This window comes from Anabas testudineus, chromosome 14 (genome assembly GCF_900324465.2).
Source record: "Anabas testudineus chromosome 14, fAnaTes1.2, whole genome shotgun sequence".
In the NCBI taxonomy this organism is placed as follows: Eukaryota; Metazoa; Chordata; class Actinopteri; order Anabantiformes; family Anabantidae; genus Anabas; species Anabas testudineus.
Window position 1 is genome coordinate 19,436,131 of NC_046623.1, and position 27,290 is coordinate 19,463,420.

Below are 27,290 nucleotides of genomic sequence, written 5' to 3' on the forward strand. Positions count from 1 at the left end.
AGCTCGTTTGGGACGTTGACTTGTCTCTCCACGCGTCGTTAAGCTGCCGATACTCCTGCTGCGCCAGGCGCAGCCTCTGCTCCTTTACCTGGTAGATTTCCTTCTGAGCACTGAGTGCATCACTGGCCACGGCCAGGTACTCCCGCAGCATTGCCTCCTGCTCCCGCTGCCACTGGGCCCGCGGGTCCTCCAGCTGAGTGCTCTCTGGAAGAAATAGAAGAGATAAATGAGCAAAGGAGGCTGATTCGAACATGATCCACAGAGTATCCAGTGTGAAGTCATCTCATTATAGTATTAAAAATCACAAGTTCATGATGTCTACACAGAAAATACAAAAGCATACATCAGAGATACTGGTGAGTAAAAGGAAGAGGAGCAGAATAAAGGAGGAGGATTAACACAAACTGAGCAGGACAGTCCAACCAGCAATAAGACTAGCAGGTAGTTAACTCACTGGTGTTGTGGTCGACATAGTAAGCTCCGACGACGGGGTCGTACGCCTCCTCCCAACCAACCGGCAGCTCATCCCCGATGCAATCAGCAAAGGTCAGAGGTTTCGTCTGCCTAAAGAAAACAATCAGAAGATACATTCAGAAGCCCGATCCTCTCCAGTGTGATCACCAAATGTCAAATATAAGTCTAGGAGACAGAAACATTAACGCAACTTTTGGCGACGTGGACGCCGTCACTTTTATGCAAGTACATTTAATTTTAAACTCAAAATTCAATTCAAATTGATGATGTAGTGAAAACATTCTTTTTGCAGGTAGGATGGGATTCAATGTGTTTTTTTTTTTTTAAATCAGTTTCAGCAGGAGACAGAGAGGGTGTGTGAGCAGAGGGGGGTTGGGGTGGGTAGTCTGGTGTTTTAGTCCTCTATTCACCTCCAAGGGGGCAAAAGAAAAAAAGGGGGGAGGGGGGCTTGTAGACAGCCACAATAGGAGGAAACCGGCCCGTGGCATTCCACAAGCAGCGCTGACGCATCGCCTGGAGGTTTCTGGGGCAACCCGTGCCCTTACAGCAGCCTTACACAGGGTTCAGCACAGACGTGATGGTAAAATTCACCACTTTTACATTTTAACATACCTGAATCTCAGTTTTTTCGATGAGCTGCAGATTCTAACCCGACCTGGACTGCTTACGAGGTTTCTACGGCAACAGCCGTGAAAATCACCACACATCATACAATGAACAATGAACGGACCACGGAGTACAACTCTTCTGTTTCTCCTCTGCTGCCACTTGTATTTCATGACCGACACCGAGCAGCAGCTCACTGATGAAGGGAGAAACTGAACTGGGTCCTTTTTCAGCCCATGAATAATGAAAAGGGGCCTGGAGAAGACCCCTCAGCTCTGCTCTAAATTTAGCTCAGGTACACAGGGAGGCTTCTGCCAACCGCTGATCCCAGAAAAAAAACCAGCTGGTTGGCTGGCTGGAGATCCACATCACATCATTTAAGTCCTCTCTCTCCTCTCACCCACTAAATCCTTGTCCTGTAATTGGTGGGCCAAGGAGAGTCGCTGACCTAAACTCGTCGCTCTCCGTCACAGTCTCCCTCGGAGCAAAGGACCAGCTGGTGGTGACGGCCCAGCCTCCATTTAATAGCCACTTGTTCTGCTTCTCAAAGCTTCACTGCTTATTGACTGAGCCAGCACAAAATGTTTTTTTATTCTTATATCACTCGATATAAATATAATCACAACATAAATTAAATCACTATTTCTGTCAGGTTGAGATGTAAAGTTATCAGAAGGTTGATTCAGCAGCTTAAATCTAACTAAACCAGGTTTTACAGAATGTAACTGGATCTGCTAACAACACGTGGTGGACCAGGAGATGCTAAATTAACATTACATCATGCCAACTTGTCCTCATAAATCCCATTTCATATTTCCTGTTTTATAAGGTTTTTTTTGGTCTTACTTAGTCATCAGTTAGTTAGTTTAGTTAGTTTACTGGTCCCTAAGGTGACATCTAACTAACAGTCCAAAACTAAAACATATTCAGTACACTGTGGTGAACTGAGACAGGTCAAATCTTTTGAGAACTGGAACCAGAACCCTGAACAAAATACTAATTATTGCAAAACTGAAACTCAGATAATTGAATTCCACTTCCATTTGTGTCGTCATAAACCAGACCTAAACACAGATAAATACACTGATAAACCAGCTCACAGCACACAATGTGCCTCTAATTTCACCAGACACATTACTGTGTTGAGCCAAAAACAGGTGCAAATGTGCACTTTGTGTATTGACAGTCACAGTTAAATCCTGCCACTTTCTGCACACATATTTTCGAGTTTGCAAATGTATTTTTAAAAATTGATGTCATCATTTCCCAAACTGGGTGGCCTGTCTCTTCTCAGCTAGTTCACCACTACTGGGAGGACTGCTAGATGTAAAGGCCTTTGAAACACATATATATTAAGGAGAAATCAGGTTTATTGTGTTTACCGTCGGTCCAGCGTTCACCAAAACAAATGTGGACTAGATTTACTTTATAGGCACACAAGTTTCTTCTTCTATGGTCTTGTAGTTGACTTTCTGTTAATGCCTAAATCTGTCTGCTTACACACAGTAAAGACCCATCCACAGAGAAGTCAGCGACAGACGGGAGCTGTTCGTCTTCAGTCGACATGAGACAAAAGCTTATTTTTCTGACTTTATGTGGTTAACCCTTATTGATCTAGACTCATCTAAATGCTGAGGATGTGCGGTGGCTTTGTACCTACCAGACCAGATCACTCGCAGTGTTGCCACAGAGCTTTTAAAAGTCAAGTGCTACGGTGAAAACATCCACATGTGTATTTCACAAGAACATGCACTGAAAAGCACGTACACAGAGAACACTACAGCTGTAGGATAGGAGATTCACACTGGAAATTTAGAAACACCTGCAGTAAAGAATCTTCAGTTTAGTTCTTTAGCTTTTTATTTCAGTGAGAGTTAGACACATTTAAAGGGTCTTTCTGATTTCCAAAGGCCTAAACATAGATTAGAAAATAATTAACTCAGTATCAATGTGTCAACAACCATTCTGAAGACAAACTTCACAATGAAATATGAAGAATTTTGAAGACATAAAAACACTTAATCACTTTGGGCATTTTCTCTATTTTCAAACATCTTATAGACCAAGTTTCAAACATATAATCAAGAAAATTATCAATAGCAGGTTAATTATAATAAAAAAAATTGCTGTTGCTGGCAGTCACAGAGTAGAGCTGATAATCCTGCCTTGTATAACAGCTGAACCCACCAAGTCATAAGTTTCAGTGCAGAGTTTTCATCACATGATGGTTTTTAAGAAGCTTATCTAAGGCTAAAATCCTGCAAGGAAAACACTGAATTCTTTTCTGTTTTCGGAATTACAGTGGTCAAAAACTGATGCAGAATATTATTACTGGCTCTGTATCAGCCTCTAAAGCCTGATATCAGCCCATACTGACTACACACACCTCCGCAGGTTTTGCATACCAAGGTAAACAGCTAAGCCGGGCCTCTAATGCAAACTGACAAAGCATGTGGCAAACACACAGGGAGGCGGGCTGCATAGCTGAACAGTGAGTCAGACAGCAACGCAGAGAAATGTTCATTCAGAGCGGCATATAAATTCCTTGATTCAAGTTATGAGGCTTCGAACTACGTTTCACAGCCGCTCAAGGTCCAACTGTAAAACAATCAAACACACACCACCTGCTCCACTTTATGCTTCTCTGACAAATAACCCAAATAAAAGGTGGATTTATCATAAAAAAAGACAAACAGCAGCAGAAATATGCTTCCGTTGTTGCTGCTCATTCCCCCCCTCTCATGCCAGTGAAGGCCTGTTATCTGCTAGATAACATTCCTTTGACCTGACGGTATACACTTGTTCGATATTGCACTCTGCAGAACTCGCATCCCAAAGCCTTGCTGATGCCTTTTTCTGAAAACATGTTGAAAGTTCTCTTTTTGGTTAGTCCTTTTAAAGAGCTTTTAAAAACCTTAATATGCTGAGTGAGCTCGAATGTGACGGACTAAATTAAAAAAGAAAAAGTGAAAAAGAAAGTCAGGTGTCAGTAGAAACAAGAAACACGCCTGTAACAGAAAATACAATATGAATGTTCTTGCACACTGGATGTTCAAATAAAGAACATGTATGTAAGGTTTGCTGTCTTTCTTCATTCCTGAAGCCCAGAGTATGTTGGGAGGGTTTTCACATGACTCCAGCAGGAAATTCAAAGCTAACTGGTCCATGAATTTCTGCTAAAGAACACCTCTGGTATGGTCCATCATTTCAAACTTCACATAAATATTGTAGGAGATTTAAAGAATTACCAGAAAACATTAAATGTTGTTGTAAATCTGTCCTACATCTTTCTCACTACACTGTGAATAATATCTGATCAGAAGTGTTGTCAGACACATGCTTTTCCAGTAAGTACAGCAAAGTTTGATAGCAGGAAATATTTCAGCAATCTGAACCATCTTAGCTTCCTCTTCCCTGCAGTTTGTTGTTTTTAGTACGTCAGCACAGCTGTGAACAGAGACCAGACAACTTGTCTTAGAAAGGAAAGATCAGGAGATGCGTGTTTAAAATAATCTAAATTATTGACTTATCCATAAACTAACTCGTCAACCCTTTTTCTAGAGAAACCCACTGTGTTAGTGATAAGGTGGCTCCTTCTTTAACACTGCTTTGACTATTTTCACTTTAAAGGTGCTCCTGTGCGACGTTTAACATGACGTAACATGACATAATGTATGCGATAAATATAAAACTGCTATGAAAACTTTACTGGTGGATGAACTGTGATGTGCTTTTGCTAGCTTAAAACATGATTTGGACACAAACACAGTTAATGTGTGTCTAGCAAAACATGAGCATAAAGGATTATGGTCACAGATTCAGTTTCCTGCAGCCACGTTGGTGATGAGAAGCTGGAGGAAAAAAAGAGGAACTCTCAGATCCTTAAAATGTGCATGTCAGGAGAAGGAAAAAGTTACTGAATGAGGTCAGAGCTGGAGGAAGACTGGGGTCTGGTTTAGCATAAATAACACAGGTTGAGCTGTGTCACCAAAATACTGAAAATCTTCCTCTGCTGTCTTCCTCCACAAATCTGCACATCATAGCGGTGCTTAGAGAGTGTCCCAAATTCTCCAGAGTAGTGTTATGCCTGATCACTTAAACATGTTGCTCCAACACAGCCTAACGTAACAGCAATCATTAACATGCTGAACACAGTGTAGGAAAATTGTACCACAGTTAGAATCAGCTTGTTAATGCTGTTTCCGCTCCAGTGTAGAAGCAATCCAAGCAGCTGGTCTCACAACACAACATCACCAAGATTTCACACCCCTTCCCCAAAACTGCCTCTAGAGCAGCTTAAAGAGTGAACACAGACCCCTCACGCTGGTATGGTACCTGTAGCATATCGGCACAGTAAACACGTTGGCTCTATTTATTTAAAGTATGAGAGAGACAACCTCTTCTCGTTTTAAAATATATATTGTTTAGACTGCTACATTACTACGTTATTTGTCAAATAACATACAATGCCTTGTGTAAAACTGGAGCATGTTGATGCATCTGTCTTACTGCTGCTGTGAGCTGCCACTAATTAATAAGTTATAACATGGCTGGTTATGTATTATAAAAACTACACTGCAGCTGCATCTGAGCCAGCCTCTGTTCACATCCCAGTTTGCAGGGCCTCATGCTGCACTTTGACCCTGTGCACCTTGGCAGGCAGTGAAAGGGATTTCAGATGAATCAGGTCTTTGGTTGGCGAGGCTGCGCGCTGCTCGATCCTTCACGTCGTGTTTCAGGAATGTGTGTGTGTCGTTTTTCACAGGCTTTGTATGGGAAGTTGTTCCCTCTCACTTCACTCACTGAGTGTGTATAAAGCACATAGAGGAGTTTCACTGAAAAGAGGAAGTCTTCATTCCACCTGCAACTAAAGTGATGAGAGTGTGTGTTATAACAGCCCAAACAAATGGAGATCCAAAACCAGTATGATGCCGTGTGCAGCACAGTGGTTGCATCCGAATACTACTTCCACCACGTTGCCAGTAAAGAAACTTTTCATTGTCGGTGAATGCGATTTGTGACATTTTCAGAGACAATAAATTAAGGACAGTACTACTTAATACTGGGTTGCAAATGCCTAGTTTGCAATACGTGCATTAACCCTATAACTGATTTTCCAGGTTTTCACTGCAGCCTCCTTGAGCTGTTTCCTCTTCAGCAGGTCACACATGTTCAGTTGAATTAAGATCTGGTGACTTGTCCAGTCCAAAACCTTCCACAGATGTCCCTGTGTTGAGTGGTTTGGATCATTGTCTTGCTGCATGATGAAGATATTAATTCTTAGACAAAATGTTTCTGTCCACCTCTGAATTCAGTCATGAGTTATAGAATTAATGAAGACCAGTGAGTCTGTTCTAGAAGCAGCCATGATACTACCTCCATCATGCTTCATGAGGAGCTTGTATAGTATGCATCATGGGCAAATCCTTTCCTCCTTCACACTTTGACATTTCCATCACACTGGTAGAGATTAACCGGGGATTGCATATAACTTCATTCCATTCAGCCTTTGAGGCTCATCTCTGTTGTTTATGCAGATTCCAACCTGTTTTCTGATTCTTTCTGTCGATGATCAGATTGAATCTTGTATTTCTGGTGGGTTGCGATACCTTCACCGTGCTCTGTGGAGGTTGTGGCTGATGTCACTGACACACTGACTGTTTTGGGGGTTTTTCCTTTACAACTCTCACAATACTTCTTTCCTCTGTTGCTGTTTTTCCTTGGCTGACCTCTTATGTGCATGTTGCTAAACACACTAGTGTTTTTTGTCTTTTTCAGGAGCTTCCAAATTGTTATACTGACTAAACTCAATGTTGCGCAGTGTTTAAATGTTTTCCCTTTTTCCCGATTCAAACTGCTGCATTTCTCCCATAGACATACCTCTGGTTACCATGATGATTTGTCCTTTTTAACAACACACATAGGATAGTCTTCACTGGTACAATCCAAAAAACTTGGCTAAAACTAAGCCTACTGATTTAGAGCTAGTAATTTAAAATGTATCTCACAGGATAGTCCTGGATAACAAAAAACACCTTGCATTTACATGACATGTACCTTGATCATCTGATCCAAAAGCTGCTGCTGCTTCTGTTTAACACAGCACCAACCTTTCTTTCATATCCATCTTTTGATCTAAAGGAAGTTTTTCCTCTCCACTGTCTCCTGGTGCTGCTCAGTGGGGTTGTTGGGTTTCTATATAATTCTATATACAGTTATATTATGTAAGGTTTTAAACCTTAAACACTGTAAAACTGGGGCGGCAGTAGCTCAGGTGGTGGAGCAGTCGCCTGCAGACCCCAGGGTCAGTGGTTCGATTCCCGGTTCCTCCTGGCTACTAGCTGAGGTGTCCTTGGACAAGACACCGAAACCCCATCGTAGCGCTGACTCAGTCTGGCAGCTGTCCAAAACGAATTTCCCCAAGGGGATCAATAAAGTATACATTATTATTATTATTATTAAAGTGCCTTAAGATTACTTTTGATGTGATTTGGTGGTATACAAATAAAATGTAACTGAATTGAAAAGAATTTCACTACTCCATTGGATATGTGAAAAACCAATACAAAAACCCTAACAGAAATAACAGATAAAGACTCTTAACTTCAGTTTACCTCTTACCAAAAAGAGAGTGTATGTATGTAAAACCAACCAAAGTTTACAGCCCTGAGAATAACACAAATAAGGTTAGTTTACTGGTTGTAACTCTTCCCATCTATTGGTTGTTTGTTTTTAGTGATGATATCTGAGACTGATCTCGACTGATCGTCCCTCTGGAAGCAGCATCAGCTCTTAGGAGATAAAAAATAAATAACAAGGTAGACCAATGCAATAAGAAAACGTGTTTGTGTGCTCACGGTCACAGTGAAAAGACAAAAACAAGCCCAAGCCTGCAGAATTCCAGACATAAGCCATTAAAAGGATTTGGTATCAAAGTCCGAGGGGTTTTAAGTAACTGCCAATGATGAAAAACGATGAAAACCTGCCCTCCCCTGCTCACTGCTTTTGGTACAATTGGGACTGTATCGTATTTTGTTGCTTCTTTGCTGCTTTAATCTTGGTATACCAAGTGATTTCTATAAGACAGAGGGAAACAAAGGGTAGCTCCCACCTCCAGACTTGAATTCTAACTAGAGAAATGTAAACAAGCAGGATGTTTGAAGAGAGAAACACCGTTTCTGGCATTCATAGGTTCCACTGCACCTTAACTGTTAGAAATGTATTTTTTTATAATAACAAATCTCTTCCTTGTCTGGAATCAGGTCTTTGTTAGTTAGTTACTTAGTTCGTTAAAAGGCATATTTTTGTCTTAAAACTAGCATCAATCAAAAAGTCCCACTTAATCCCCATTCAACTGACTCTACTACAGGTGTCAAACTCCAAACTACACCTGAAACAACATTAGGAGTATTCGGCAGCTGTGTAGATGTGAGGCTTTTCTGCTGTTCTTTGTCACAGATGAGTAGTCCACCAAATATGTGAGGTTTTAGATTACTGGTCGGACTAAATGAGCAAGTAAAACCCGTCCCATGAAGACCATTATGCACAAAAGAGTCTGATTAATATAATTTATATTTTGCAGAAGTATTGTGTGGAGTCTTCTGCACATTGTGACCAGTCTCTGATTATTAGGATCTATGGACAAGGTGCTAATACAAGGGGGTGAGCTCAGGTGCAACAGTTACCTGATCAGGTGAGAGTGTATTCATCTTTGATATGTTAAACCATGGTACACACAGTGTTTTTCATTTAGCGATGTGTAGTCTGACAAGAACATTCTCTGAATTTGCAGAGCAGCGTGCACAGTAAATTCCTATAAATCCACCAACAAATCAACAGGAAGTCAAAGGTCACCCATCTTCTCCAACACACACATACCTGTCTCTGGGATCGATCCAGCTGGTGCACTGGTTGATGTGGTCGATGTAATAGACTTTGCCATCAAAGTCTCTGGCTTCCTCCCAACCTTCAGGTAGTGGCAACTCCTTCCTTGGCATGTCAGGCGAGTCTCCATGTAATAAACTCCCCTCTACTCAAAATCATAACGGAGAGAAACCATCGCTTTTCTCTGTCATCATCATCACAAACAATGCAGCGGTTATTCCTCAACTTCCAGGTCTGGCGCGGTCTGAATCAGGCCATAATAATCAGAATAATCCACCATAAGACACAGATTAGCAGTGAATGTAGAAAGGGAGGGACTGAGAGAAGAACCTATTTCACAGGGGGAAACACTGCGGCAGGTTGAACCGATGCTTTTCCATGTGCAACGTTCACATAAACACAGCGGTCACTGACCAAAACGTGCTGCTATCTGACGTGTGTTTCCAGCTATGGACGCAGGGTTTCCTTCTCTGCCTCTGTCTCTGCACTGGGAAAAAGTTTGGGCAGTCTGGGGACAACTTCAGAAGTAAACTACAGTTATCCACGGTCCACAGAGCACGAACGGTGCCGCTGCTGCTGCTGCCGCCGCCGCCGTCCGCTTCAACGTAAACACAAAGGCAGCCAAGTCCTGAACGTGTACACACGACTAAAAGGAGGCCAGCAGTGTGTCCACAGGAGCGATGTTCACGGTGTAAAGCTCCCTAGTGCCTCTGAATTCCTCCCGGTCCTCACACGGGGCTCGTCTCCTCTCCTCGCCTACAGGCCACCATGTTTAGCAGCAGTAACCGATGCTAGCCGCCTGCCGCGGGCTGACGAACACTCCGAACACCGCTGAACGAAGAGCGTACCAAACGGACCAGCGGCTGTTCAAACCCGGTAAACCCGCCAGAAACTTGTCCGTTATCTGGTTAACTTATCCATTTAAGACCAAACGGGAGGGGAGGGAGCGGCGGTGAAGTCTTTGCTCGGTCCCGGTGACTTCGGCCGGTCGACGGCTGTCAGCCTCCAAACGTCCACTGCGGCGGCTTCCGGCTGGGATTTCAAATTAAAACTCGTGTTGACAAACTAGTCCAGCAAAATAAAACTTCCGGTCACTTTGGTCAACTCAATAACAAAACAGGACAAACTCACGTTACACAAATCTGCTGCATGGGTTTTTTTTACCGTGCACAGAGGGGAATTCAAGCAAAACTGAAGGAAGGCGAAACGTCTTCAAGAAAACTTAGGTAGAGTGAGTCCAGGTGCCACTGAGCAGCAGTTTATGAGATAACCAAAACCTGCACGACTGAGAATCTTCATCTTTATTAACACTCATTGATTTTGTTCAATATTACTGTGCAAAACATTTTAGACTCTATAGATTTGATTCTATGCAAGACTATGCAAGACCACAGAGGATGAATTTGACTGGTGTCCAAACAAAGAGAATCCTATGGCGTGGCCCCCACAGGTCTCATGCAGTCAGTCTGAGATTACAGACTGTTCGTGGTTTTATTTTTAAATGTGTGATATGATTCACTCCTTTTCTCTTATGTGTACACTAGTCCAGTTCAAACTGTATCAGTATCAGCTGTTTTGCTGTTTTATTGATTATTTATTTATTGTTGTCTATGACAGTTACACTACTTTGGTTTTATTTCTGTTGAACCATAGAAACACTGGGAGTGTTTTGTAGTGTTTCCACCACCTCCACAGCATCAACGCCCAACTTTCAGGCTTGCAGCTCCCCCTGGAGCACAGTGTGATGCCCTGCTGAATGAATCCTCGTGGATCAACAGAAACTGATTTCATCCATCCATCCATTATCTTTACTGCGTATCCCATTAAGGGTCACCACAGATCATTTTGGACTCGTGAATCCTAGCAGCTCTTTGCTTCTTTTATTTAAACGTTACACATCTTAATCAGTCACTTTGTTCTCAGACTGCAGGTTTACTTGTGGTTCCTAGAGTTTCCAAATGTACAACAGGAGGCAGAGCCTTTAGCTACCAAGCCCCTCTCCTGTGGAACCAGCTCCCAGTTCAGGTTCTGGAGGCAGACACCCTCTCTACATTTAAGACTAGACTTCAAACTTTCCTTTTTTATAAAGCTTATAGTTAGAGATGGATCAGGTGACTCTGAACCATCTCTTAGTTCTGCTGCTATAGGTTAGTCTGCTGGGGGACCTCTACTGATAAACTGAGCTCCTCTCCTCTCTCCTTTCTCCTCTATCCATTCTAATTCTACCATTTCATGTCATTAACTTTGTGTCTTCTCTCTCCTGTAGTTGTGTTTCCTCCTCTCTGTCTCCCTCTCTCTGTTCTCCTCTGCAGGTATCCTCCTCCTTGGAGCTGTACATCTCCAGAGTCCAGTTACTGGTTCTTCCTCCTCACTGTCTCCTGGTGCTGCTCAGTGGGGTTGTTGGGTTTTCTATATAATTCTGTATACGGTTTATTTTGTAAGGTCTTAAACCTTAAACACTGTAAATGTTGGTGAAGATTCTCAGTCGTCCAGGTGAAGTTATCTCCAAGTTGAGTCATGGCAAAGTTCAGTTGCCATGACTCAACTTGCAGATAAACACTGTAAAGCACCTTGAGATGACTTCTATACAAATAAAATCGAATTGAATTGAAAGGAACTAATTGTTCCATTTGATTACAGGAGCCATCTTTTAGCTTTTTTGCATTACAGCCATTCAAAGACAGTCAGACATTACCTAAATGCTAAAAATGAAGAAATGACCCATCACACACAGTAGAACTGACGTACCAGGCTGGTGATACAGTACCACCACCGTTGGCCTGATCTTTATGGACACCACCTGTTAGTCGCTCTGTCTTCTGGCAGAAGATACACAACAATCAACACAAACTTCTTCCCAAAAGCTGCAGCTGCAGCAGTCTGCACTAACTCTGCATTCCTTATACAGCTCTGTGTGTTATCTGTCTTCACCTGTCCAGGTAGAAGTATTCTCACTAAAACATGTTCATATATGAGTTCATAATTAACATCAATGAATAGTTTATTATCCCTTAACTTACTGACAATCTATACGAATCGATCACCTTGTTTTGTATGTATAGAGTACTGGAGTACTCCATCTGAGTACTGGAGTACACAAATGGAGCTGTTGAACTTGAACACTGTGTTATTTAATACTGCGTACATATTTCCTATATTTTCTAGTTGAGTTCTAATACAGACACTAAGAAATATCTAAATCTAAATGGTCTGAATAGTATTTCCACAACAACTAATCTATTGGTGGCCTAAGACTCACACACAGAGCTGTATGTTCATCAGATGTGATCATTGTTGATGCAGTTTTATTTCACACTGTGATATTTCTATGTTCATTTAACCTGCTTTTTAAAAAGACGAGTAAACATGAAGTCAACAGGACAAATCAGAAACAGGTGAAGTTCACTCGACTCTAGATGGAGCCCTCCACCGTCAGTGTGCGATTCATGTTTCACCCGAAGGATCCAACGGATCCAGCTCAAACTTTGTCAGACGGTCGCAGCTCAGCTGATACCTGCAGGCGGGGTACCGGTGGTGCATTCAAATCATGTCGGAAAACACTAAATAGAATCTTCAGCGCTGAGAAGTGGTAAAATGGGATTTCAAAGAGATTCTCTATTAATATCACAATGTATAAGATAGTATTAAGACTATATCTAGTCATAATACTATGTGTGGACAGCATGTTACACGTTTGTAAAACTTCAAACTTTGCTCAGCAAACTTTTTTCCCAGTCCCATTTATTGAATTACAATATATGTAAAAGATTTTCAGTTTAACCTAATGTGTTATTTATTTTTATTCAACCAGGTAGGGCCCTCAGTGAATTCAAGGTAAGGTGAAAGAGAAATGGCCCCAGAGCAGAACACAAAGGCCATCTGACTAGCTTTGGGCACCATGAACTACTCGAAGCCAGTTTTCCAGCGGAGAAGGGGATTTTACAAGCTGCACCAAAACGCAGCATTTCCCGTCTTGCGCGTCTCGGAACAAAAACAAGCGGAGCGAGCAGCTGGTCACATGTGGCGCGTCCCGCGGCAGCACTCGGTGTCAACACGGTCCCCAACACGGTCCCTCCGCGACTCCCTCTCTGCTGCTCCCGGTTCCAGCCGCCGATCCGTGCGCCCCACATATGGTTCTCCTCCGGCACATCTCCATCGCCCTCACCGCCGCCGTGGCTGCCCTGGGCTCCGCGCTCTTCATCGCCCTGAACTACTTCTACAAGAGGCGGATATGGTCACCGCAGGCGGACTACTGCACGATCAAGGAGGTAGGACAGCGGGTCCAGGTGTTTCACTTCGACAGGAAGGCGGGAATCATCAGCCTGTTATTACAGCTGACAGACTGGGATGGGAGGGTGAGGAAGATGATGAGGAAGGTGTAAGGATCCTTAGTGAATAAGTGATGCTGATCATATTGAACTAGAGAAGAACGTGTGTGGTGTTGAGGAAGAGGAGGAGACAGCTGACATGTTCATGTGTGATGAAGATGATTTGACATTTATTATGTCATTTATCAGACGCTTTGATCCAAAGCGACTAACGAGGTACAAGGCAAAGGCAGGGAGGGAGTAAGGAACTAAGGACCCCCACTGGAGGTGGACTATCCAGAGTACTATGATGATGATTCATTTATGTGATGAAGATAACGCTTGTCCAAAAAGAGACATGCTGAAACCCGGTTCCAGTTGGTGAACGAGCAACGAGCCGCTGTTCACAGATCTGTAAAAAGAGAGTTTAAGAACAGCCGTTCCTCTGTCACCCAGACCTCTGTAGTTCCTGAAATACTCCATTCTAAGAAATAAACATCTTTATACTACATTCATTGTTCCCATCAACAGACTCAGGGTGGGCGGCCATCTGCCTCGACCTACATGGCTAAATGCATTGAGTTTGTGCCATGTGATCGGTTGGTCGTTGGGTGAATGAGCTGTTGAACAGGCGTTCCTAATAAATTGGCTGCTGGACGTAGATACCAGGTGAATGCACACAGCTCTGCTTTTCCATTACCAGTAATTAGATGAAGTTAAACCCAGTAGACAGAAGTGTTAGAAGAACCCGTTGTTACATTATAAACCAGGTTCTACAGAGATTCCATATCCTCGATGTAAGACTCCTGTGAACATATGGAACGACAGGCAGCAGGCACACTGACGACGGGATAGTGACTCAGTTATCAAAGTCATTCTTTCAGCTGTTGGAGCTGCTGTTCAAACAGAGACAGGTGAAAATTATGTTTCACATCATGAGCTAATGTAAGTGTCAGAGACAGAGCGGAAGCAGCCGTGTGTCTGTGGCTCCTAATGAATCATGAGTCTTTTAATAAAACCTATTTGCATGTCTCTAATCTTGTTGCCCACATTTAATCAGCAGCCGGCTGTAATGGGCTTAGCCTGGTTTATCTGGCTCAGCCGGTCTTCAGAGAATTCTGTTGTCAGCGTCGGGTGGCGTCTCGCTGCACAGGGGCCGTAAATGTTTTCATCCTGGGAGCCAAAAGCATCCCGATGCTCTGTAACGACTTCTTCAGCTTCAGAAAACACAGGAGTTGACTAATGGTGCATTTTTCACCTGAGGGGGTTTCAGCAGGTGGGGGGCTGCACATGCTCCTTCACACGGGGGCAAACAGCGAAAAAGTAAAGGAAGAGGCTTCAGCTGCTGGATGAACTGTACAAGCTGCTGCAGACACAAGCTGACAGACTGGGTCAGTTTAGATGTTGTTGTTTCCACAGACACGTGCACAAACGTGGACGATGCGCTGTTAGAGAAGCTTCATCCCTTTTTTATCTTTATTCTATAACTTTAACAGCATGTTTCTAGCTATTGGAGACAACTACTAACTAAGTGAAAATGATGTCACTAGAGTCAAAACCGGGGGGTGTGGAGTTCAACGTGCACGTAGCAGACCTCTAGCCCCTGCAGCCCATTCCAGCTGCTCGAGGCTAGGTGCTGTTCTCTGGCCCAGCTGTTGGCGGCTGATTTGCATTGTGCGTAATGTAGGCGCTGGGCTCCGACGAGTAACATATCCAAGATAATATCTCTGTAGCAATAATTCTGATCCTTTTCTAACTGCCCATCGAGAGCCTGGCAATGTCACAGAACATGCTGAGTGTGGTGGAGGCAGTAACAGAAAGTACTGAAGAGGAGCGTTGAGGGTCACTGGTTGTTTTTTTGACCCATCAATTGTGCTCATACTATACAACTTTTCATTTCTGGATAGTGAGGGACTGATGATATGGGACAGTATGGGAGAATCATGGTTTCCTTCACTCCTTTCTCTCAGTAAAATACTGTTCAAGGTTTTTCCTGGCTTTAGTGCTTCTGTTGAGTTGCCAAGTATCTGCTTCACTGGAGTGTCCTTGAGCAAGACGTTAAATCCTCGTCAGATCCAGCAGTGCAGATCTGTAGCTGAGCTGAGCTTTATTTCCTCCCTGTGGTGTGGAAGAACAATAGAAATCAGTAGAGTAAAACTGGCTTTGATGAGAAGATGAGAACCACAGCAGTGGCCTTAGTCAGTTCAGGCGTGGACTGAAAATGTCCGATCGGTGTGGAATGTTTTGTTAGGTACACAGATTAATGTAGATTAAAGTGTGATGCAAACGGATGACTGGAGCTGAGAACAAGTGTGCAAGAATTGATCCCAAAGTCCACGCTGAAAAAGAAAAAGCTGTACGAACCCTGCAGCCTCAGAGCTTGTTCTGCTCTGAGGTTCGTCTCCCAGCGGGTCGCCGTACATGGAGGCAAGCTCCAGAACTGCTCCGCGTTTCTCTGCTGCTACATTTACTCAACAACATCCGTCGGTGGTTCCTACCAGCAAAATGTCATCGTCACTAGAATATCTTGAGTTTATCTCTCTCACGCTACTTGTACATATCAGGGAATCACATCAGGTGATTCTGCTGGTATAGTTTTTAAAAATGACATAAACTCATCACAAGGTCATCAGCAAACTGAAGTGGGACTTTTTTAACGAGGAAGCTACAACTGTTTCACCTCTGCTCTGAAGAGGCTGATAGGAATTGCTAATTATCCTCCACAGACCAGCAGCCACACATCTGCACTCAGCATGAATAAAGACTAACCTTGTGTGACTTTTAAAAAGATGACTGACATGTGCAGGATCTCCAGGGGACTGTGGTGTCTCGGTGTCTCAGCACTGAGGTTTGAATCCGGCTGCCAACCTTTACTGCTGTCAGCCACTAGTCTCTGTACAGATACAGGCGGCTTATTGGAGGACGAGCGCTCTGTTTCTGTGCGTTCTCTGACACCTGACTTCAAGCTGCAGTAATAAAGTGCAGCGTTACCATCGTGCTGCTCTGTGCAACATTTTATTGAAGTATAATATCAAGAGCTTTACCTCTAGTGGTTTGACACTGATTCATATTCCAGAACATAATGAAGTGTCTTCTTGCACACTCAGGATCAAGTCTGAAGCATTCAGCGTGATACAATAATGAAGCTGACGCTTCCTGCTTGTTAATCAGTGGAAAGCAAATATAGAAAGTCTTAAAAAAAAGGCACCTCCTCTTCGTATTGTCAAAGGTTATATTCATCCTGTCCAGTCTAAATGTACAATATGTAGGAAGGAGAAATCCACCCACTCCCGTTCCATGAGCCAGAACCAGAGGCTGTTTTAGGTAAATGACTTAAAGGAGCCATATTTTGTTTTCTTGGTGCTTCTAGCTGCACAGTAACTTCGCTGTAGTGACGAGTGGGTGCGTATTAAAGCAAAATGTCATGTCTCTGTTCACTCGGAGACTCTCTGAACCGTCACACAAACGCTCCTGATGGTCATACTGTACGATACATTTGACTGTCATCAGTGCTTTGTCTCTAAGAATATTATCTGGTTCCTCTGTAACTTATCTTTAACGTCATTGACTGAACCTGTTGGTCAATGCTGAACTCAAACAGTGTCCTCATATCTACTTATGTTCTTCTTCTGGTCTGAATGTTGTTCTCGCTCTGGACTGTGGTGGTTTGATGACGGTCAATAGCACTGTGTTCAGCTTCAGGTATGTTTACTGTGAGCCAAAGCTTCTACAAAGGCAAATCCTTCCTCCTCCACAATCTTACTGATTCTTGTTAAAACTGAGCAAATAACCTGATTTAATAGATCCCGTTTCACTTCCGGACCCTGAACCGCACTGTGCTCTGCCTACAGGAAGAGGAGGAGCGAGGAAAGCGTCAAGTCCTGGTCCTGGGTCTGGACGGGGCTGGAAAAAGCAGCATGTTACAAGGCTTGACTCCTGGGGAGCCATCAGCTAAGAGAGGCGGCTGCCGGCCCACCCGCGGCTTCAACTTCATGAGCCTCAACGCCCCCGCCTGTCAGTTGGACTTCCTGGAGAGTAAGACTCTTTTTATCTCTCAAAATCCAGTTTGTTAAGTCTGGTTTATGGTCTTGTTATCAAATGTGCAGACATTGCTTTTCCCCTCTGTTCGCTCCAGTTTGTAGCAGACGACCCCAAAGCCACTCTTTCATGATCCGATTCAAAGACTGAAGTGCAGAGTGGGGGGTTGTGAGAGTCCGGGATCTTTGTTAGTGTTACCAACTATGATGTTAACATGGAGAAGTTAGACTGCTAACGTTGGCACGTGTGAGGTTGAACACGACATTGACCAGTCGTGTGCTCAGTAGTGAAGGTAAGCAGGGCTTTGGATGCTCTCTTTTCCGTCCTTGGACAAGAACACCTACGGGGCTCTTAGGAGCTCTATATGGAAAGTCAGGAGTCACCAAAGTCACCGAGACTCTGGAAACTGTGGCCGTCTGCACCAAATTTGATATCCAACTGTAACTGAATTATTCAACTCTGCATTAACTGTTCACAGCCACGTTGCCAGCATGAGTGAAAACCTGAACCAAGCGTCTGTCTACACATCCTGAACAGATTTCACACTGAGATCACTGGTATTGGTCGGATATTGCCTTTTTTATTTCTTCTGTTTTGTTTCAACAAACTTACAGAAGTTACAGGGACTTAGAAATTGTAACTGTGACTCTGGACGTTGTTTTACTTCACTCTAATGAGGAAATCAAACAATCCAGGTTTGCAAAAGGAAAAGCATTTAAGTCCAGTTAGATTATGTTCAATCCTCCAAATTAGCATTCCACTGAACGCCACAGCGCTGTGCTAAAAATAACATAATTGACTTTCCTTTTCATTCCGCCAGTCTGAGTGCGAGACAGTCGGCCTCAGAACGAGTTTGTGCCGATGGAGGAGTGTGTCACGCTCTGTGGCTGATTTATTCATGATCTCAACACAGAGATTGGAGGGTGCAAAGAATCCTTTTCTCATCTCTGAAAGCAATAAGAACACGTGCTACCACCCAGCCCGTCAGGAGGCTTCAACGGCCCAGCGCAGTAAGTGCTGGAGTCTTTGTCTCGGTGACACTGATGCACGGGCATGTTGACAGTTTACTGCGCACACACACACACATCAGGAGCTATACAACGCTCGGGGACAGAAAGTTCTTTTTATGAAATCCTTTGGGAAAATCCTGCAGATCAGATTACTTAGGGAAGTAATTTTAGGATTTAAGCAGCTGAGATTAGAGTTTCTACACTCGGTGTTAGGACATGCGACTGTTAGTGCGACGTGTACTCCATCAACCCACAATATGAGAAACGGACCCGGTCCTTCTTCAAGTGTTGATTATTAGGCAAGTACCGGTACACGTTTTGACGTTCACCGCTGCAGGTTTGGTGCTACCTATGTCTTAAAGGGCTGAACTTTTCAAATACGTGTGCACCATCAGTGTCTTCTCCTGTATTCCCAGCTGTGAGTAGCTGCTGGTGGGTTGGATTTTTAACATCACACTTAGAAATGTAATAAATGCCATCTGTGTGGAACTTTTTGAGCACACTTGATCTTGTAATCTTTCCACTCTAATCACTGTTACATACATCACAGAGACATCTGCTTTGAGGGCTGCAGACTCACTTAATTTCCTGCCGGCCTTACACCTCCATCAAGAGACTTTTCACAGCAGGCAGGAGAGAAGCTTTGATTCACACTGGTCGCCTCTTCCCCTGTGTCCCTTGGATCAGGTGATATTTTTCCAGCCCTTCACCTGTTTGGTTTTTGACACTGAGTGCACAACCCCACCTATTAACAGCTGCAAGAGAAGAACAAAGTACAACTAGACAGGCGAGAAAGCCTCACACTGGGTCTGTGGAAGTACTGGATATAAATGAAGGTTTAGCCTCAGGTGAGGCTCGTCTCTGCCCAGCCAGGTATAAAACACCTGTGAAAAAACCTTTGAATATGCAAACAGCCAGTAGATAATAAGGAGAAAAGGTTTGTGATGAGACGTCTATGTGACAGTGGAGTAACAGAGTGGAACATTTGGATCAAAGTAGGAACAGTAGTACAGGGGAAATCTCTGAACAGACCACGATCACTAACGTAGTCAACGCAGCTTATATAGCTCAGTGCGATATAAACACATCCACGTCACCCACACTCATGACTCAGTGTTGGCTGTGTGTGCACAGGTGGGTGTGTATCTATAAACATGACCTGTAGCAGGACGAGTGTCACACTGGCTATAAAACACAAGCAGCTCGCACCACTGAGCACCAGGTTCACTCTCGGTGCTACATCACATAAACAGGTATTCGTTGCTGCTACATCACACCAGCTACTGTAAAAGGTTTCACCACCAGCCAGTTTCCTAGCAACATTTTCCATTAAGTCCAGCACTAATGAATTCTTGCTGTGCTGCGCTGAAGTCGGAGATGGGTATGACTTCAGGTCTTCACCAGAGTGTGTGCAGTGCCGCTGCTTGTTATAGCCACTGGTCAGTCCTTCTGCACAGCAGGATTGTGGGAAGTTAAAGGCTTCAGATGCTATAAAACTTTCTTTACACCAAAGCTGTTTGTTCTGGAAAATGCTTGGCTCAATTATAGAGGACTGAACCAAAACCAGACTAATACAGTGGCTCCAAAAACTCAGAATAAAGAACAAAGAATGAAGAAAAGAAAAAAGAAGAACATGAAGTAAATAAAACACATCTGGTTAAATGCTGGATTCACTCAGATGTGCTCCCTGCGTTAAAACCACCCAAAGGGGGGCTGCCGTGGTGTTGTTCATGTACTGAGACGTTCAAATGCAATGTGGAACATCTGGGATTTTAATGTTAATTAAAACAGCGTTTAATGTTAATTAGTTGAGGAATCACTAACAGGTGCAACTGTACGACTGGACTCAGCATCAGCAACAATCAGGATATACAATATCACAATCATACAGGGGCTCGAGATATTGAATATATTTCAACGCCTCCAGACGTGCCGTAACGTACGGAAACAAACTCCTCAGGAAAAGATGAAGAAAGAAGAGACAAAATAAAGAAGTAAAGGAAAACAGAGCAAACTGTATGAAGAGAAATTCAAAGCCATAAAAAGGGAAAAAGCGAGAGGAGCTGCAGTTGTATTTTGCTCAGAACCTCGCTGAAATATTATGTCTGGAGGCAACAAGATGGAAAAAATTAATCAACCGATTTCCCCAGAAGGGAAACGTGGGTATAAGTAAAGGCTTGGTGCTGTCTTCGACCTGTTTCATCCCTCAGTAAAAAGCAGATTTCCTTTGGTCCAGTGCACATCTGACATGAATCGATGGCTAATTTGTTTAAAGGATGGCAACAGCTTATCTAATTCTGACCATTTCAATCCCAGGTGCCCTGTTCACGTTGGGGGGTTACAAAATGTGTGGTTAGTTCAGATTAGAAACAACTGACCTGAACTTGTAGGTCAAACTAGCTGGAGTTGTGCTGAAAGGTCTGCCATCACAGAGGAATCATTGGATTCATATACGTCCTGGTGTCCCCAGTCTGTCTCTGTCATCTCTGTCAAACAGTCCACGAAGCATCACAGTTAAAACATGCAGATCGAAGTAAAGTCACAAAATGAAGTCTGAGCTCCAGTAAAACAACAGACCAGTGTAATATTCGTACCGTTTGTCTGCTGCAGTTGGCGGCAGGGAGGATCTGCGGCGGTACTGGTCCGACTACCTGAGAAGGACTCATGTTCTGGTTTATGTGGTGGACTCGTCTGACAGGAGCCGCCTCCCACTGGCGAAGGATGAACTGCACCGTCTCCTGAGGGTGGAGCCCCAGCTGCCTGTGGTGGTCCTGGGAAACAAGCAGGTAAATCTGATGTCCCGTTTATAGCAGTGAATTCGAACCTCTAAGATCCTAGAGCACATTTCATCAGCCATTAGCATCCACTAATTATAAAAAATATATAAAATATAAAGAAACAAATCTATCAGTAGCACTGTGTGCTAATATAATTGAATAAAGCTAAGGCTAATTTTGACAACTGCATTTATACGATAATTACATTGATCTTTATACAGAAATGGAAGTCAAGGGCTGCATCTGGAATACATATAAAATCGTGGAATAGTCCTTTAAGCTTGCCCTGTTGGCATAAAATGGAAAAGGGGAAACAGGAACAGGAGTGAACCTCAGCAGTTACCAGTTCAGTGCTTTTTCTTTAAACAGCTAAAAGCAATCTCTCTCTCTGAAAGACTAGTTTTCTGGTAAAAAATTTAAACGACTAAGTTATTGTGAACTCAAATATAATGTCACACTAAATTAAATATTTGATCAAACGTAAAGATGATGAGTCAGAGTGAGCACACATTTCCTACTTGGCTCATTTTTTTTACTTGCTAAATTATACAGGACCCTTCTTTGGCTCCTTTTGGAAAGTAAGAATTCATCTACTGTCGAGCCACTGCAGCTCCATCCTCAGTCCTGTGGGTTAGTCCTAATATTAGCAAGAAAGGAAGATGAAAATCTTTGTTGAGGCTTCGATGATCTGTACAGAGCAGGCGCCTGTATGTGAGGTGTATTGTAGCGTGAGACTAGTGCTTTAATCTTGAAAATTAAAAGGTAATGTTATGATTTCAGCTCCTACCGAGATAAAAAAACAGGTTTGTGCATTTTTAAAACCTAGAAACGATAACATCAAAATGTTGATTGCAAAACGCGTGCAGGTTAATCTGGTGGAGAAATGATGTGTACTCCCAACATGACCTTTACAGCAGTTGAATAATAAATATAGTGATTAAAATAAGACAATTACATACAATTAATTAATAAGAATCTAAAAATATATATTTTTAAAATATTTTCTTTACATGTAAATAATAAATCAGTGCAGTTCTGCACCACAGTCTGCGCTGATGTTTGCAGTATGGCCATTTATTAGTGAGAATATGGCTAAATAAGCAGCTTAGTTGTTTGTATTGACGCTAATAACCACGTCACCAACGAAGCTGACGTGGTTCCATGAAATAAAGGTGTAAATACAGGTTACGATTCCATATATCTCGATATTTTTGACTCCTTAAATTAAACTAAACTGATGCATCAGTATGATACATCTCATGTTACAAGGGTTGATTACGATTATACTGTATGTAAGCATTTCCAGTTTTTAAAAAGAGCTGGGATAACATAAAGAACAGACCACCATATGTATCCAAGGCTTTAATTTAAACAAAACACTAAATAATTGACTGCCACAAATTGCGCCATGTAAACTATTAATTAAAAATGGACAGAGTTGTTGAGAATCAATATCGGTATCCCAAAACATAACACCAAGATACTGTGGTGTACTGATATTTTCTTACACCGACCCCTGCTGCTGCAGTGGGTTAATTCATGATTGATTCATTAAATCCATGATGATATAATTTGATTTATATACTGCTTCGTCAGCAGTTTTTAAGTAATCTCTACCTCAGTACTGTGGAACAGTAAGAAAATGACCAAACTCACCTTTAATTTAAATTCCCACACTAAAATGAATGGACACCGATGGCTGCCTCTATGGTAGGAACCTGGCTTTGTCTCACGTTGTCTCTTAGATCCAAACCAACGCAGGTGAAATAAAAGAAGTGTGTTCAGTAGGAGGAGCTCTTTCTGACAGTGATACTTGCTCTCCCCCACCACCACTTTGTTCTCTGCCTCAGTACTTGCTGTGTTTGAACAGTACAAAGACAGTTTCCTGCAGAACCTGTGCACTGAGATGTGCTGTAAAGAGACGAGGCGGACGTCTATAGACACTCCAGCCTGGGCTGATTAGTTTGTGTGGGAGGGCAGCGTTAAATTCACTGCCTTCACATGTGAGTGTGGATCAGAACTGCGACAACCAGCCTGACATGTAGTCATTTGTAATGACACATTAAGTATTATGTAAGTTAACGGTACTTTTATTCTTCTTCAGGTGGAATACATCAGCTGGTAATGTTCCTGGTGAGATAAATGATTTAAGTATATTGGAAGTTGAAATAGTAGTAGTAGTAGTAAAAGATGTAATGTGGTTATTACAGTTATAGTAGCTGAATATTAGGTGTTTAGTGATGACTGCAAACTGAAGTGAATAACTCCGATATACGTCAACTGTAGACAAGGAAACAACCCACACACCCGGAATCGCTGTAATAAGTGAGGTTTTTCAGATACGGCTGGGTTGGTCGGTGGCAACATGAGCTGAACAGTTTCAACAACTGTTTTTATTAGAATCGTTTTTTACCAACGTTTCGGCGCAATAAACCTTTTCTGTCTTTTCAGAACTTAGGTTTATTAAAAGTATATGTATGCTATAGGCACTGAGGTGTGATCACCTGCAGCAGACGTACATCTACACATCAAACAAGCCAAACTCCAAACACTGCAGCTGGACAACATCTAGAAAAAATGCACAGCTCATAGAAAACCTAATGTGCATGGGTTGGTTAGTACAGCCACTTATTTCTTGTCCAGCTGAGATGAACTGTTTCGTGCACTCCACAGGATAAACCCAATGCTGTGAGTGTGGCAGAGCTACACGAAGCCTTGTCTCTGGGCTCCGTGACCGAAGACCGGAAGCTGTTCCTCCTGGCGGCCCAGCTGGGATCGGATGGAGCCCTGAGGAACGCCTGCTGGGGCCTGGATACCTTCCAGGATCTCCTGCTGCAGCTCGTCTGATCACAGCTCCCCCCACAGAGCTAATGAGGAGGAGACGGGGGTGGGGGGGGTGATGAAAAGAAAAGGGTGGCTTAAGGACATCCTCCTCCTCTTCTGCTTGTTTAAGCTCCAGCTTATTGAAGGCAGCGGAGGAGGAGGACATGATGAAGCCTGTTGGGACTGAAGCAGAAGAATTTCATCTTCCTGGACTCTTTCAAACTATGTCAGCTCAGTTTTAGAAAAAGTGACTTCATCCTCCTCTCCCTTCGTGTCGTTTCATTCTTTTCTTCTAACTCGTTTTGTCTTATTCACCAGAGAGGAGGAGGTGCAGCGCGAGGGGGACGAGGACAGAAGGTGGGTTTGTTGGTGGATCTGTGAGTCAGAACCACAAAGTTCACCTCTTGCCAGTGACTCACACTTTGAACTAGTCTTAACGTCAACCTGTTCCAGGTTTATTCCAGCATGTAGATGATGCCGTCTATGAAATGTCGACTGAACTATATCAGGTTTGTGGATCCATATACAGATTTTACCTGGTTTGCCTTGTGTGTGTGATCAGGGAGGTCAGCAGAGTGGAACAGGCAACATTCAGGGCTGACTGGTTTAGGTCCCAGGGGGCTGAATCAAGTGGGTATTATAGAGCCTCTTCTACACAGAGGCTTTTCGGAGATCTCAGAGGGTTTGGTGAGGGAATTTAAAGGGACCCCTGACATTTGGTGTTATTTTGCTTTGCACGACTCTTGGCAGCGTTGAAGGAGAAGCTTTCTACACTTGTAACTTTAGTTATGTGTTTAGCTCTCGCAGACCTGCACAAATAAGAGCCAGCTACTGGCACTGCATCAGCGTCTAATAATAAACCTGTCCATCTTATGCATCAGTCCACATCCTGCTCAACTTTCAGCCAGATGGATGTGTTCAACATTTAAAATTGATATGGGGTCAAAATAAAGATGCACAATAAGGAAACCTTCCCTACTTCAGCAGCTGAAGCTCTAAGTCTGTATTTCACATGGTTATAATTTCTTTTTTCTTAACTCTGCTTTGTTTGTTTTCTGATCTAAGACATTTATGGATTTCTAGTTCAGTCAGACACAACGATTTCTCCTTAAACTAAAAAGAATCCTACACAACTTGAAGCGGATTAAACGTGTAGCCCTTAAACAGAAAGTTTTATTCTTCTTTTCATCAGCTAAACCTAGGACAAGACCAAAACTAGCTGTAGATGATGCGATAGCATGACTTGGCCTTTAATTAAAGCTAAGTCATGGCTATCGCTTGCTATCGTTCAGCCTAATTTGTTTGCGCGCATACACTTGATAACAGTAATAATCCTATGACAACAATAATCCTATGACAACAAACCAGACAACACAATAAAGAAATTAAAGTAGCATGTGTGACCACCTACCACCTGCACATGGACGTTCACAGAGCCCAACCTGAACAGGTGACGAAATCTACTCCATGCATACCGCAGGGTTGATGCAGAAAGCACCGAGTTGGCCTTTAGTACAAAAAAACTAGGTGTTACTGGAGGAATCAGTGCATTGATTGGATGAATCCCAATTAGGTGCAGCAGGATGGTGTGTGCAGGACTGAAATAAACTACAGCGGGTGCATGTTCAGAATAGAGCCACACTGATGACATTTCTTAGTAGGATCACTTATTTGTTTAGTCTTTTTGTGGGTTATGATGAGGAGCAGTGGGATCTAGAATATCACCAGCTCTGTCTTCTAAGGCAGGAATGGACCTGACACGAGTCCATCTCTGGTCATTTAAGGACTGAAGCCTGTACACTCCCAGTCCTGTTTGCTCCACAGTTAGATCGCTGTAGAATACTCGTCAATAAGGACACGTCTCCTGAGAAACACACTTTGATGAATGTAAAAGCAGCTACTTGTACAGATAAACTGGAATTAGCTAGACTGGTTTTCTAATGATGTATGTGCAGCAATGTTTGCTTATGACGCACAAGTTTGTTACGAGTGAAGTTTTATTCCATTTGATGTACTGTAGCTCTGCAGAAATCTTTTCTCTCTAAGCAAGAGTTTAGTGGACTGTTGTGTAACCCATGACTGCTCTCGTCTTTATGTCTTAAGCAACTGTTGAACCGTTCGATGTGTATTCATGCATGTCTTCATGTTTTTGTTGTTCTTAAATACCAAGAATGCATTCGATTGATTCTCTGCAATCCATAACAATGACAGGACAAAGGTTAGTGCTGGTAACGTATACAGATATATTTTGGAGCTCCATGCACTACACGCATCTATAATAAAAAGGTTTTGATGGTCCAAACATGATATGACTCAGCGTCAGGAATGTTAACAAGGCTGACTGAACAAATTCCAAGTCAACCATGAAAAATACAATCTTTGAAATAAGGTACGCCTGCCTCTGCAGCCCCAATAAAACCTGCCAGTGCAAGTTGTCTGTATGCCTGGTGGTACAGAACACCTGTCTCCTTGTTGTGCTTACCTGTCTAGTAAGCACAACTGGAAAAATTGTTCTGCAGCCATCACCAATACCCTTGATAACTTGCTTCCAAAAAGCAGAGACATAAGAACAATCACTGACTGAACTTGGTGTGTAAATGTGCTTCTTTAAACTGGCCACTCCGTGATCATGATCTTCTCCCACCCATTTCCTTCTGTTTGTATTAAAGTATCAGGTAACAAGACGTGTATCATGTGGCTAGAAAAAAAGACATTTGCTGAAGGATGAAGTAGAATTGATATTGTTAAGATGTCGCTACCGAAAATAGCATACTGAGGATTTGAAATACCACCTCCTAAAAAAAGATAAACTGTTTGCCAATAAACACTGTTTAGTGATGATCTCACTCCACAACAACAACCCAGGTAGATCTATAAAACTGCCCCTAATCACCCGTTTTCAACAAGTTGAGCTTTCCCTCCCTGTCCACTGACTGAGCAAATCAATACAAACAGATAAAATGTACCGGCCTCTGCAGCAGCTTGATCTCGTTCTGTTCCACAACCGGTCCAACAGGAAGGTTTCACTTTTGCTGAGACGTCGCTCTGACACAGATTTACAGCGTTTTCACTGGGAGAAAGCTTGAAGGGAACGTGCAGGGTGGAACTAGTTTGAACTCCTTTTTGTCCAGTACACTCCCCTAAAACACAGGCAAATTAGGAAAATGTCTTTATCTATCTGACAACCAAAGTGAGAAAGCACAGTGCCATGCAAGAATGAGCTGCTAGTACTGTAAGCAAATGTCGCTTGATTTAGTTGTTTTTTTTAAATACCAACGGATTCATTTGCTGCTGTCTTGGGTTGAGATCTCAGGTGGAAACAACCCCCATGTGAGTACAGAGGGGAAAGGTTTCTGCCAAAACAATTAAAA

The 27,290-nt window shown here is 42.9% G+C and overlaps 2 protein-coding genes across 2 annotated transcripts in view; one reads left to right on the top strand and one right to left on the bottom strand.

Annotated features, from left to right (window-relative positions):
* wwc1 (WW and C2 domain containing 1) overlaps positions 1-9,981 on the bottom strand; it is a 37,850-nt gene extending 27,869 nt beyond the window's left edge. The window contains exons 1-3 of the mRNA XM_026370672.1: positions 8,959-9,981; positions 455-564; positions 1-204 (exon numbers count right to left, since the gene is read on the bottom strand). Of these exons, the coding sequence (XP_026226457.1) occupies positions 1-204; positions 455-564; positions 8,959-9,077 (433 nt within the window). The 5' untranslated portion in view covers positions 9,078-9,981. The remainder of the gene's footprint in view (positions 205-454; positions 565-8,958) is intronic.
* A 2,970-nt stretch (positions 9,982-12,951) lies between these two features.
* On the top strand, positions 12,952-26,226 carry arl10 (ADP-ribosylation factor-like 10). Its single transcript, XM_026373390.1, has 4 exons — positions 12,952-13,232; positions 17,123-17,306; positions 20,930-21,105; positions 23,770-26,226. Exons 1-4 carry the CDS (start codon positions 13,095-13,097, stop codon positions 23,941-23,943), a joined length of 672 nt encoding a protein of 223 aa, XP_026229175.1. The 5' UTR covers positions 12,952-13,094; the 3' UTR covers positions 23,944-26,226.
* Positions 26,227-27,290: the final 1,064 nt, after the last annotated feature.

Excerpts from the sequence above, each read along its gene's own strand:
- arl10 (XM_026373390.1), top strand. The coding sequence starts at position 13,095 with ATGGTTCTCCTCCGGCACATCTCCATCGCCCTCACCGCCGCCGTGGCT. Across the intron at positions 17,307-20,929 it reads TCAGTTGGACTTCCTGGAGA|TTGGCGGCAGGGAGGATCTG; the intron begins GTAAGACTCTTT and ends TGTCTGCTGCAG. Across the intron at positions 21,106-23,769 it reads TGGTCCTGGGAAACAAGCAG|GATAAACCCAATGCTGTGAG; the intron begins GTAAATCTGATG and ends TGCACTCCACAG.